Source organism: Dipteris shenzhenensis, chromosome 29, assembly GCF_047967505.1.
Source record: "Dipteris shenzhenensis isolate YYH24624 ecotype China chromosome 29, Dip_SZ_1.0, whole genome shotgun sequence".
Taxonomy (NCBI): Eukaryota; Viridiplantae; Streptophyta; class Polypodiopsida; order Gleicheniales; family Dipteridaceae; genus Dipteris; species Dipteris shenzhenensis.
In genome coordinates, this window is record NC_141624.1 from 7228529 (window position 1) to 7241918 (window position 13390).

The 13390-nt window shown below is 45.3% G+C and overlaps 1 protein-coding gene across 1 annotated transcript; it reads left to right on the plus strand.

The window, feature by feature from the left end:
* Positions 1–2830: 2830 nt before the first annotated feature.
* Positions 2831–6338, plus strand: LOC147882370 (putative pentatricopeptide repeat-containing protein At3g01580). The gene is made up of 3 exons (XM_087401094.1): positions 2831–3050; positions 3187–3254; positions 3336–6338. Exons 2-3 carry the CDS (start codon positions 3200–3202, stop codon positions 5612–5614), a joined length of 2334 nt encoding a protein of 777 aa, XP_087257220.1. The 5' UTR covers positions 2831–3050; positions 3187–3199; the 3' UTR covers positions 5615–6338.
* The last annotated feature ends 7052 nt before the right edge of the window (positions 6339–13390 follow it).

Below are 13390 nucleotides of genomic sequence, written 5' to 3' on the forward strand. Positions count from 1 at the left end.
GTTTTCCAAAATACATGTCTCCTTCTCCTCCCAGTACACTTTTAGTGTTTGTTATCTTCCAATCAAATATGGTCATAGCTAAAGAGGAGATTTAGATTCAACATGCAGTCAATCTCAAGTTATATCTTCCCATTTTGGTGTATTGGGGCAGAGAACCTTTTGATGTAAAAAGTATGAGCTTTGGATTTATTAATATAAACCCTCATTTTTTAGAAAAAAGAATTGCCTACAACAATGAGGCCTTTCTTACAAGAATTAGCCTTTGCTGAAGCCCAATATAGTAGCTACCAAGCTACTCCTATCAAGTAATTGTAGTAGCTTTGCAACTAGGGTGTTGCAAGCTTTGCAAATATTATACTTCATACATACCTTCGTGTTACTTACTAAGGTGTAGAAAAGGTGCATGACTACCCTCGCTTTAGTAACACTCTACATCTCCTATCATCTTATGCTCATGGTCTTGCAAATATGATGGTTACTGATGTAGAGCTTTTAATCTACTAAAAGGTTTCCATTGTATTGGCACTCAATTGTGTGAACTTCTCACATGCATTTTTTTCACACTAGCTAGATCTTTCATGGCTTGAAGAATCAAGATTTTAATTTGCTAAGCTGAGAGGACAACACTTGTGCTTTTGTAATGCCCATAAGGTAATGGTAATAAGACATTTTGAGTTTTGCTACGGTATTCCTTAAGGATTAGACTTTTTGTCCCACATGGTTATTTTTTGTCAGTTCATTATTGGGTTGCATTTCATGTGCTTGTTTTTGTATACCTTTAAGTCTTTTTGAGAAATAGGAGTGTTGCTTGCACACTATGCCAACTCATTTCATTTGAACTTTTTGGGACATAGTAGTCTTTAGGCAAAAAGTTATTAGATGGCATAGGAAGGCCACTGAACCTAGCTGGGTCCTTTGTACAACCACTTAATTGGGCCCTAACACATGGATGGGACTACCATGGGGTTAGGATAGAATCTATTTGTCATCATTACTCCCATCCTACACCAAGTAGCATAAGATGGGTTTACGATGGGAACATCCATTTTTTCTCCCATTGCCTCAAGACCCATCAACCACATATGAAATGATGCATGTGTCACCTCCCATGTAACCCATCCCCTGGTTCTTTTGTCTAGATCACTGATTCCCCACCCTATTTCTTCACATATGCTACGTGTCTTATGTCATAGGGGGGGGGAGGGGGCTATGTTTATTCCCTTTTGATGTGCAAAATGCGCCATGGAAAATAGAAGGGAAATAGCGTGGACCATGGACAAGAGCACTCCATGCTCTAAACCTTAGGGTGCTATTTTGTATATCCTTGAGGACCATTGGATTTGCAATTCTGTTTATAGCCCTCTCCCATTTTTTGTCAGATCATTATTTAATGAAGAACTTCCAAAATATGCTCTTCCAAAGAAAAAACATCCAAGAAAGCCATCTTGGTCTCTCCTCTTTTTCCTCTCTAGCTTATAAGTGAGGCTCCCCACGTTCTTGCTAGGGATATAACTCTTGCATTAAAGTGCTCAACTCGCATTGCAAAAAAAACGGGTCTACATGAAGGGTTACTCTAGTTCTAGAGAAGGATTAATGAGACTTGACAACTATTCCCTATGTGTTACCTACCCATCCTTGCAGGTTGTTTTAGCCAATCAATTGGAGAATCAAAGTCTTTGGGCCAATAAAAATGCTTGGGCATTGCAATGCTATGCTAGCAAGCCTTCAAATGGAGTTGTTGGTTTGGCATTGTAGAGCTGGGAAAAAAGAGGCTGCAGTAGTGTAGGTGCTATGTGCTATTTCCACGCAGCCCAGATGCATGTTTGTGTGAGCATCGATTGGAATTCATGCAATGTTCATCATTGGCCTCTGGAGCATGTGGGTCCTACAAAATTTGTTGGCTTGTCAGCAGCAACAAAAGAAGGCTTGGAAAAAGTACTTCAAATCTTTGACAATACTCATAACTCCAACTTGAAATTCATACAGGATTCTTGGCCAGAAGGATGCAAAGCACTACAAATAAACAACTCCACTCTACGTCGGATCGTCTGTAATACAAAATCCAGTCTTCAATAATTGCCACATTCACTTCCATGCAGGAACTTCACCAGAAGAGCAAAGAAAGAATAGGATTTCAGATGCATACTCCAACATTACATCAGACTCCACTTGTTTTGATCACTTAGCAAGTTTTTGACAGTGAAAACTTTCATAGTTTTGCCAGTTTCAGACGATGCATACTTTTCATGTCACACCATTACTAAGTTTGCATAGGATTACAGTGAAAACTTTTGAAATCTCGTAATGTAATCGTTGGTAACAAGGTTCCTTTCAAAGTTTGTATCATGTATTCTAATTTCAGTAATTCCAAATAAATTTCCTCTCATATTGAATGTTTGTTACTTCTGTCAAGACTCAAATTTCGACGAACATAAATCCAATCTCCCTTTGATATAATGAAGAGTTCGTTAATAGTTTCCATCGATAAGACTCCTCACGGACACCAAAAAAACTCATAGAAAGCACGTATATCAACAATAAGAAGCACACATGCAAAACGGTGCACAAAGACAATAGAATGCCATAGCCAAAGCACATAGCTACACACCACTCATAGAGAACATGCACAAAACCAACACACGTAGCCAACGTAGAAACAAACATGGCACACACAACTAACCCCAAGGGTCCACATAAACCAAGCAACCCCAACCGGGGTTGCATTTTCTGGGGACGGTTGTGCCCCGAAACAAGGTGCCGGCCCCTCGCCGGATTTTGGGCCCCGAAAAACGCTCCCCCGGCCCATTCTCCTATACGTATGCACGTAGTCCGGCGTTTGGGCATGTGGTCCGAATGGCCACCTGACGGCACCATCTCATGATCAACGTTTATATTGTCGTAGTCGTCACCCGGCCATAACGAAACTATATACAGCCCTATCCCCTGTAACCCAGGGCTTTTGCGTAGCGGAGATCCACACTTCGCGCATCTGCGCAGTCAATCAAGCCCTAACCTTCTGATGGCTTCTGGAGCTGTGGCGGAGCCTTCAGGTATTGGCCGTATTGACAACATCCGCCTAAGATTTTTCTCCGTCTTTGATGGGTAACTCAGTTAATAGAGGGCTGTTCTTACTTTTATTAATCGCAGCAGACACTTAATTGGGTTCTTTGTGGTCACCCTTCGCAGTTGCTGAGTTATTATGGAAGGACTACTTCACGGATCCCTTCCGCTGGCGGTACAACCGAGAGAGCAAAGTAAGTGTGCGACTTTCTTGGTATATCCGTAGATTGGCTAGTCTGACGCTTCTTAACAACAGACTAACCCAAAATCTACAGATTTCAAGCATAAGGTTACCAAAGAAGCGCTATGGAGAGACGGCTTGTACAATCCCGGTTGGGTTAAAAATACGCTCGAGAAAAGCCTCAAAGCATCCACTGGTCAGTCCCAAGTACGTGGTTTGATGGAGGATTGTGGCAAGGTCAGCTTCAGGTGTGGAGTAACGATGAATGCATGTGATGTACAAGAACTGAATAAGAACAGTGGCCGGAAAATCCTAAGCTTAGAGGAGGCACTCATTTCTATGGAACAGATGCCCCAGCTCCCTTCAGCTCAGAACCTTACATGCATCTTGCATAAGTGCAGAACAAAGAAAAGTCTAGCGTATACCAAGCGCTTTTATGCCTACCTGTGCAAAAGTGGGTTGGAAGATCATAGATCTCTTGGGAACTACCTTGTCCCAATGTTGGTTCAAGTTGGAAGCATGTGTGACGCTCAGCATGTTTTTAACAAGCTGGTACATCGGAATGTGTATTCTTGGACTTCTCTCATCTGGGGTTATATTGAATGTGGGGATTCAAAGCATGCCCTCGACCTCTACTGGAATATGCAAGAGGATTGTGTACCCCCTAGCAAGTATACCTTTGTGGCCGTACTGAAGGCTTGTGCGAGGCTGAAAGATGCAGAGACAGGCCGAGAGATACATGCTGAGATAGCCAGGAAAGGGCTGGAAAGAGATGCGTTTGTTGGCAACACCTTGGTGGATTTGTATGCCAAATGTGGCTTGCTTGCAGAAGCACGTGAAGCCTTTGACAAGCTGCCAGTTCGAAATGTGGTCTCGTGGACTGCATTGATCACAGGATATGCCGAGCATGGGCTTGTTGAGCAAGCGCTTATCTGTTTCAAACAGATGCAACTGGAAGCTCTCTCTGCAGATGCTGTCACATTTGTGTGCTGCTTGAAAGCTTGTGGCAGCATAGGAGCCATAGACAATGGCCGAGAAATACATGCCGAGATTTCCAGAAAGGGGCTGGAAAGAGATCTTTCTGTCGGCAATACCCTGGTGGATATGTATGCCAAATGTGGCTCGCTTGCAGAAGCGCGGGAAGTGTTTTACAACTTGCCAGTTCGAAACGTAGTCTCATGGACTGCACTAATTGCAGGATATGCTGAGCAAGGGCTTGGTGAGCAAGCGCTGTTATGTTTTGATCAAATGCAATTGGAGGGTCTCTCTCCAGATGTTGTCACATTTGTTTGCAGCTTGAAAGCTTGTGGTACTATAGGAGCCATAGACAAGGGACGAGAAATAGACATCCAGATTTCCAGTAAGGGGCTAAAAAGAGATCTTGTTGTTGGCACCACGTTGGTGGAGATGTATGCCAAATGCGGCTCGCTTGCAGAAGCACGGGTAGCATTCGACAGGCTGCCAGTTCGAAATGAGGGATCGTGGAATGCACTAATGGCAGTATATGCTGAGCACGGGGTTGGTGAGGACGTGCTGAACTGTCTCAAACAGATGCAAGTAGAGGGCCTCTCTCCAGATCCCGTCACATTTGTATGCAGCTTGAAAGCCTGTGGGAGCACTGGAGCCATAGGCAAGGGCAGAGAAATACACGAGGACATTGCCAGAAGGGGGCTAGAAAGAGATCTTTTTATTGGCAGCACCTTGGTGGATATGTATGCCCAAAGTGCTGCACTTGAAGAAGCACAGGAAGCGTTTGACAAGCTGCCAATTCGAGACGTAGTCTCATGGAGTGCACTAATGGCAGGATATGCCCAACTAGGAGAAAGTGTCATTGTTTTCCATATGCTTGAGAGGATGAAAGCAGTAGGGGTAAAGCCAAATGAGGTCACATTCTCTATTGTGCTTACTGTTTGCAGTCATACAGGTCTCGTGGTTGAGGCCCATAAGTACTTTGAGGCCATGAGCAAAGATTATGGCATCACTCCCACTATTGAGCATCATACTGGCATGGTTGATCTACTTGGCCGTGCAGGCCAATTAGACAAGGCGGTAGCGATGGTGAAGAAGCTGCCTTTCCATTCTAATATTGTGGTGTGGCTTATAGTGTTGGGTGCTTGTCAAAAGTGGGGTAATGTGGAGCTTGGAAGACTGGCCTTCGAAAATGCAGTGCAATTGGATGAAAAGGATGCTGCAGCTTATGTTTTAATGTCTAACATCTATGCAGATGCTCACATTCAGAAGGAAGAGAAGGTCAAGGCAATGAGTGTGAAAGAACACGCATGGATGGAGCCAGAACACAGTTGGTTGACTGACAATAGCAGGATTGTGCATTCGGTTTTGGTGGGGGATACACGACATTCTCTATATTTCTAAAAAGACATTTCCCTCCAAATGAGGAGGGGTCTATCCCAAATTTGGCTTCGGCGTCATGAGCCATATCCATTGAGGCAAAGAAAAATGGGTTGTGGGCACAGCGAGATCCCGCCTTCATCAAAACACCCCAGGAGACACCTGTATGGGTGGTCAAGAATCTCCGGGTTTGTAATGACTGTCGTGAGGCCAATGCAATGGTATCAAACATTGAACAGCAAAGTATCCTTGTCAGAGATGCAAACTGCAATCAAAGACTCTGCTCATGGAGACTATTGGTGATGCTATTGCATCTACCACAGCCAGTGTCTCTCATGTGAAATGTTTCTGCTGGAATGATGGAAAAATTGTTGAGATGTATTCAGAGGATGATGAAATTGAGTCTGATCGTGATTTGTGCTACAGTGAGTTGCGTTTACAGATGGTGAATCTCCTAAAAACAAGGTGGTGTGAATTCTTAATCTGCAGTTTTTGGAATCAAGTGTATCTGCGAAGGCAAGTAGTCACTCCCAGGTCTCTAAACCTTCCAAGGAAAGGGAATGTGTGGGTGATACTTTTGTACATGACACCACCCCATCTTTATATTTTGATGGAACATGGAAGAGGAAGTACTTGAACTGTATGAGCTTGGCATGGTGGCTATTTGTTGGTTCATAGGTCCACCCTTTTCACAGAGACATTTGTCTTACCTTGCAAGGCTTACAGTTTTTTTTGGTATCAGTCAGTTAGTTGGCCTCAACTGAACTTTCATTTGGATTTCTTGAATTTGTCTGAGGCACTCACAATTTGTACGACATATGCCTGTCAACTTTTTTCCTTTTCTTCAGTTATGAGAATGAGGTTGAAGAGTTGTCCACTATGCAACTTGCTTGTGCTGAGCATAACAAATAGTCTCTTCAAAGATTATGGTCTTTGGACATCAACCTTGCAACTCTCTGCTTTGCTCTTTTGCTTGCCAATCAGTGCATTAGATATCTGCACTTATTGAACAGCCTCTCCATAAAGACACTTTTTTTTTTGGGACATGAGCCGGGCCGTCATTCTTGGGCCCTCGTATGTCTCCCCGAGTATGCTAGAGAGAGCAAGGATCCACACACAGCAACACAATTTTACTATTTTGAAGGTAAACATACAACACACCTATGCATATGTTTTCCTATTGCATATGCATTTCTTTCACCATAAGAAGTCCCCAATTGAATCCTCATGTCAATCCTCATGTGAATTAAAAACGTTCAAGTCGTTACGATCGAGACTAGCATGTACAAAATCGGTCAAGCATGCTGGACAAATTAATGTATATGGGAATGAGGGATTAAGAGCCTTGGAGCCTTGCATGTCTGTGCGATAACTATGGTGTGTGACTACCTCTCGTTTAGTTTGTGTGTGGTAGGAGTGATTGATGGTAGGTGTGATTGAGACGTGGAGTGTTAAGCAACTACAATCCCCACTTTAGGGGCAAACATACCACCTATCAGCAATCCCTATTTTAGGGGCATTAAGGCCAGCCAAAGGCACAAAAGGCACCAAACAGGCCAGCCAAAAGGACAGCCAGCAGGGCCAAACAAGTGGCCAGAAAGGCCAAAAATGGCCGACCAGAACTGGCCGACCAGCTGGCCAGCCCACCGACCTAGGAACTGACCGACCAGCTGGCCGACCTTCTGGGTCAGGCCTATAAAAGACTCCCTACTTCCTCACTCTCAAGGACAGGACTTGCAGCTGCTCCTCACCATCTCCATCCTTTGCTGCAGCCCCTCCTGCTCCAGAACTGGCTATTAAGCCTGCCCCAACTCATTCTCTGCCTCCTCTGCTCCAATTCTGCCCCAACTCTGTCTCTCTATTCCTCTCCTCCAGATCTAGCCCTGGACCTCCCGTTGCTGCTCCAGATCTGCTCCTGACTGCTGCTTGACAAGCCTCCACATCTCCTCATCCTCTGTTGCTCATACACCTTCAAATCTACAGCCGGATGAGCTCCTTTTCTTCATCATCTTCGTCATCATCAAGCTACACGGAGGACTGTGTTTCGCTCCCTCTGCTGCTATCTTTTCTACAGTTTCTCTACATGGAATCATCTTTCTGATTCGCCTCAGCCACGGTCCTTGAGACACGACGACTTGAGGTTCTTGTATTCAGTTTTTCATATTACCGACAGGCACTATGTTTTCTGAGTTTCGTTCTTCAGTTGTGTTTGAGTATCGTCTATTTTGATCGCTCCACTGCAAACCCTATCGTTCCTCTATATGGAGGCATGAATCAAGGGGTGATGCAGAGATTCAAGGAGGGAAAGGTGGATTTTGAGATGCTTTGCAGATCAAAGCAATGATGCAATATACATGTAAAACCTTGCTTACGAGGCTCTCAATTAAATAAACTGGGTGAGTGTTTTGTGTAATTGACGTGCTCTCTTCAACTCTGCATGTCTCACTTGTATACTGGCTAACTAAGCTCTTCTCTAGCCTTGTCTTTCTAACAATTTATATCTGACACTGTAGGTTAGTGTTTCTTTTCAGCTGCACAGGCTTAGTAGGTTAGTCGCTTTGGGTTAGCCTCAGTTGATGTGAGTGTTGAGGTGGTGACTGTATTAACATAAGGAAAGCTGCGCAGGGGAGCTGGTCATCTTCAAAGTGGGCTACACCAAGTGAAAGCTGGTCTCAGCTTCAGCAGCATTATGACCAAGAGCAGCTGGAGCTCTTGCATTCCTTTGTCTACCTTAGATTCACCCCCTCTACCTTCCTTTTGCTAGGAAAAGGAGCCAAGTTGAGTGATTTTTATGTGTGTTTTAGTCTGGTGTGTCCTATAGATGCCACGTGTCATATTGGGAGATATCCCACATGCATTTGGTATTCTAGCATCTAGTGTCTAGATTATATGAGGGTGTACTTGTGTTGTGTATCACATCATAGGAGTCATCAAGCTTTCTCAATGTAAGTCTTTTGTTGATTTAGTTCTTCCATTTCTCTTTCAATTCTTTCCATTTCCATTTCCATTACTTGCATTCTTTGCTTTCCTCTTCCCCTTCCTACCCTACCTCCTCTACCTACTCTATGCTTCAACATATAGTATCAAAGCCAGCTCTCCACAATTGTCTGGCTCCCTCTACCCTAGCTACTCCCGCTGCCCGCCAATCCCACCCTCGCCATCCCGCCTCAGCCTTCTCTCTGCCCCTGCCTCGTCTCTGCCTCCGTTGCCTCTCCGCCCTCGGCCTCCTCTCCGCCTTCTGCCCCCGCCTCGACCCTCGCTTCTCGTCGTATCCTCTCCATCTCTCCTTCATCCCTCGCTCCGCCCTTTCGCCTTCCTCACCATCCCTCTCGGCCTCCTCCTCACCCTCCCGCCTTCTGCTCTGCCTCTGCTCCCTCCTCGCCCTTCTGCCAACCGCTTTGCCTTCTCCCCCTCTCTGCCCTCACCCCGCCCTCCCTCCCCGACTCCACCCCCTCCCCCCTCTCCACCTCCACTTCACCGCCTCCTCGCCTTGCTTTTGCCTTCACCCCTGCCTCCATCTCTGCCCTTTTTGCCTCCTCTGTCTCGTCCCCGCTCCCCTCCGCCTCCCTCTTGTCCTCTTGCGCCCCCCTTTCTTTACCCCCCAATGCTTTTCCACCCGCCTCATCAGGCTGCCCCCCGCCTCCTCGTGCTTCTTTTTTTGCCTGCTTTCCTTACCTCCTTTCCCCTGTCTTTTGCATTCACCTCTTCTTCTCCTTCCCCTACTTCACTCGCAGTAGGAGCATTTGTGTTTGTCAGGAGGAGGAAAATCTTGGTGGTGATCTTTGGTTTGGCTAGAGGGGCTCTATGGTAGCACCCTCGAATCCCACAGCCGTTAAGGTCCATTCTCCTGCTGACAAACAACAGGTACAACAAGCAATTCAATCCCTCCAGAACAAGGTGATCGTGGGCAGAATTGTGGGCCTCACACCCACAAGGCGACAGGTGCGAGAGTGGATCCAGGCAAGCTTGGCACTAGAGGGTGACCACATTCAGGAGGCCACCATCTATGGAAGAGATGTCTTCCTTATCAAGCTGAGCTTCCCCAATACTGCCTTCACACTTGTGGAGCAGAGCCCCATCCTCCTTGGACCGCATTTGGTGTACCTCTTTCCTTGGTATCATGGCTTTACGATAGAGGACATGGACATGACACACCATGTTCCCCACGTCCTGGTTACGCTCTGCTTCCCAGGACTCCTAGAGAAGTATAGAGCCATCCTCCCCTCCATTGGTCGGGCATTTGGCACCATGCACGAGTCTCCTCCAAATTCAACCGCAACATTAGTAGCAGATGACGGGGTCCCCAGGATCAGACTGGTGGTTGAGAGCCCAGAGTCTCTCCCTGATTTGATTCTTCTAGAGACCCTTGAAGGGGGTACACTTCGCCAGCAAGTGGAGATTTTTGGGTTACCAGGTCAGTGTCTTCGGTGCAGACAGATGGGTCACCTAGCTAGAGATTGACCCCGTGGCCATGGCTGAGCACCTCTCCCCCCACCCCCGCACAACAGGCAGAGTCAGCAAGCAAGAGTCTAGCACCCCCTCAAACAGGAGTAGCAAAAGTCTCAGACCTTCTGGGTGACCTGCTCAGAAGGGGACTGGACCTAGATTAAAGAGAAAAAGAGACCAAGCAAACAATCCTACAAGCGCCGCAGGCAGAGGGCCAGACGCAGAGAGAGAGAGAGAGACAGAGACAGGGTTATCCGAGAGACACATGAGGAGGAGGAGCAGAGCAGGAGCCCTTACGTGGAGACCCATCTCCCCTAGTGGAAGGGGCCACCGCCCAGCCAAATGATCCTCCCGTGTTGGAGGTTTAGTGTCTGCATTCACCCTTGCATCAGCAGCGAGCCCCATGAGCTCTTGATGCGGTGATGGCGGACGTTAGTTAGGCAGCGGTGGATGAGGAGGAGCGGATTTAGAGCCTCGACGAGCCTGATCAGTAGGGGGGCTTGTGGTCGCCCCTATTCCCCCCCCTCCCCCTCTTCCTCTCCACTCTCCCCCCCCCTTCTAGGTTCCCCCTGCCGCCCCCTCCCCCCCCTCACCCCTCTTGCTATGATCACTCTCACCATCCGCCCCTTTCGCTCCACCTCCCTCCCTCCTCCCTCCCCCACCACCCCCCTCTCCACCTCCGTAGCAGGTTCTTCAGCCTCCCTCCCCTACTAGCAGGCAAGGGTAAGACGACCTTCCCTTCTGTTGCTTCATCATAGCACCAGCTCCATTCAAGGAGGGAGCCAGAGGGACGGGGCTCGTCATCCTGGTGAGCAGTCCCCAACCTCCAGCCTGGGTGTCCCTTATCATAGGACTTCTGAAGGTTGGGATCCTAGATCTATCTGGAGATTTAGGACTCTTATCCTTTACCGCTCAAGGTAACGCTTATGGTCTTGTAGCCTCGGAAGGGGGGTTTGATCAAGTGGGCTCTCAGACACATCCCATTTGGAGATTCTAGTTTGCCTCCACAGGGTTGGAGAAGTGGTCCCCAGAGGTGTTTGATCATTAGGCGAATTTTGGACTTAAAAAGGGCCTCATAAGGAGTGGATTAGCAAAATGGATTAAGAATGAATAAGGTCTATAAAGGGTCCCATCACCCCCATATGAGTCCAAGAAGTACACCTCCCTAGGTTTTGATGGTCCCAAAAAGTGCACCTCCCTCTCCCACTTGGAGGATCCCCACCATGTGCAAGAACTCCACCCTCTTTGTACCCCAAGGTGGTCCCCGCTCCTAAAAAGTATCTCACGGGTATTACTCCCCTAAAAATTTAAAATTTTCAAAAGTGCCAAAAACGACCTGAAACCCTTTCAAACCTTCCCCCAAACCATGCATATGCACCCAAATCTCTTTCCAATCCTTGAATCCTTCTTCTACTCACCACAGTCACTTTCCAATGCCTCAATTCTTCTTCTTCTCACCTAATGACTTTCTAACCCTTGAATTCTTTTTCTTCTCACCATAGTTATTTTTAATCACTTTTCTAACCCTCTCATGGCTCCATTGCAAGATTCTCCTATAATGTGGTGCTTGGTAGTTGATAGTGTAACAACAAAGCTATTTTGTAATCTAATTTTTTAAATTACTTTCACTCAGTAACTCAAATCTATTTTCTCACACCTGTCATTGTTCCATTTCAATGTTACCAACAAGAAGTAGAAGTATTCCCTGAGTTACAAGTGCATGTGACAAAATGTGTTCTTGGTAGGTTGCGGTGGAGCAAGCAATCAATCAAAGGGTGCAAGCTACATGGTGCATGAGGGCTACGTCTAGGGATTATGAACTACCTTCTTTTTGCAGCTTATTGGATAAACATTATTCAAATCTTTTCAAATGTGGAAGTAATCTCGATTGGATTCCCAGGAACTTGAGCATGGATGGATAGACCATTGAGGCAATCAAAGGTAGAGGGAAGAATCTTCTTCAACGTGATGGAAGTGGTCATTCTTTAGCATTTACCGCTATACCCATCAACATTTATCTGTCTTGTATGTGCTCTTTTCCTTTAGAGGACACCTATTATATTATAGTGTGTCCTTTTGTAGACACTATATTTTGGCTCCCCAACGGAGGTTGCTTGTACTTGAATCCTTCTTCTACTCACCACAGTCACTTTCCAATGCCTCAATCCTTCTTCTTCTCACCTAATCACTTCCTAACCCCTGAATTCTTTTTCTTCTCACCATAATTATTTTTAATTTTCTTTTCTAAGCCTCTCATGGCTCCATTGTAAGATTCTCCTACAATGTGGTGCTTGGTAGTTGATAGTGTAACAACAAAGCTATTTTGTAATCTAATTTTTTAAATTATATTCACTCAGTAACTCAAATCTATTTTCTCACACCTCTCATTGTTCCATTTCAATGTTACCAACAAGAAGTAGAAGTGTTCCCTGAGTTACAAGTGCATGTTGCAAAATGTGTTCTTGGTAGGTTGCGGTGGAGCAAGCAATCAATCAAAGGGTGCAAGCTACATGGTGCATGAGGGCTACGTCTAGGGATTATGAACTACCTTCTCCCTGTAGCTTATTGGATAAACATTATTCAAATCTTTTCAAATGTGGAAGTAATCTCGATTGGATTTCAAGGAACTTGAGCATGGATGGATAGAACATTGAGGCAATCAAAGGTAGAGGGAAGAATCTTCTTCAACGTGATGGAAGTGGTCATTCTTTAGCATTTACCACTATACCCATCAACATTTATCTGTCTTGTATGTGTTCTTTTCCTTTAGACGACACCTATTATATTATAGTGTGTCCTTTTGTAGACACTATATTTTGGCTCCCCAATGCTTTCTATGGTGTTTGATATTATTTCATTCTAAAATAAATAAATGTTATCATTCTCATGAAATAAAGTAAAATCATATTCTATGTTGTTTTATTATTGTTGTTTTATTCTTGCTACTTGTTGAAGTTTACCCAAAACTCAATTTCAAAAAGGCCTCTTGGCCTCAATGTGCATGTGGGTGTGCAATTGGATCAAACAATGTAAGTTTGGACCAAATGTGTGCTTTACCAAGAGTACTTTGTTGTGTTTTATGACATTACTTCTTGCCCCTAATCAGCACCTTCCTGGTGATTAGCAAGTTTCAATGAACACCAGTACACCCCATTAGCCACACATCTATACAAAAAATAAGTTGAGCCAAGAAGAACAAGTATTGTGTAAACAAAGAAAGGCAACCACTTGAACTAGGCTTCAACAAGATTGAGCTCCAAAATAGTGGTTCCCAACAAATAAAAGAGAGAAAAGATGATTTGGAAAAATATTAGGTAATCTTGACCCCCAAAAAAAGAAAAAAAACTATTTGGG

Bases quoted from the DNA above. Each gene is read 5' to 3' on its own strand.
- LOC147882370 (XM_087401094.1), top strand. From the start codon at position 3,200: ATGGAAGGACTACTTCACGGATCCCTTCCGCTGGCGGTACAACCGAGA. The intron at 3,255-3,335 runs GTAAGTGTGCGA...CAAAATCTACAG, and splicing joins GGTACAACCGAGAGAGCAAA to ATTTCAAGCATAAGGTTACC.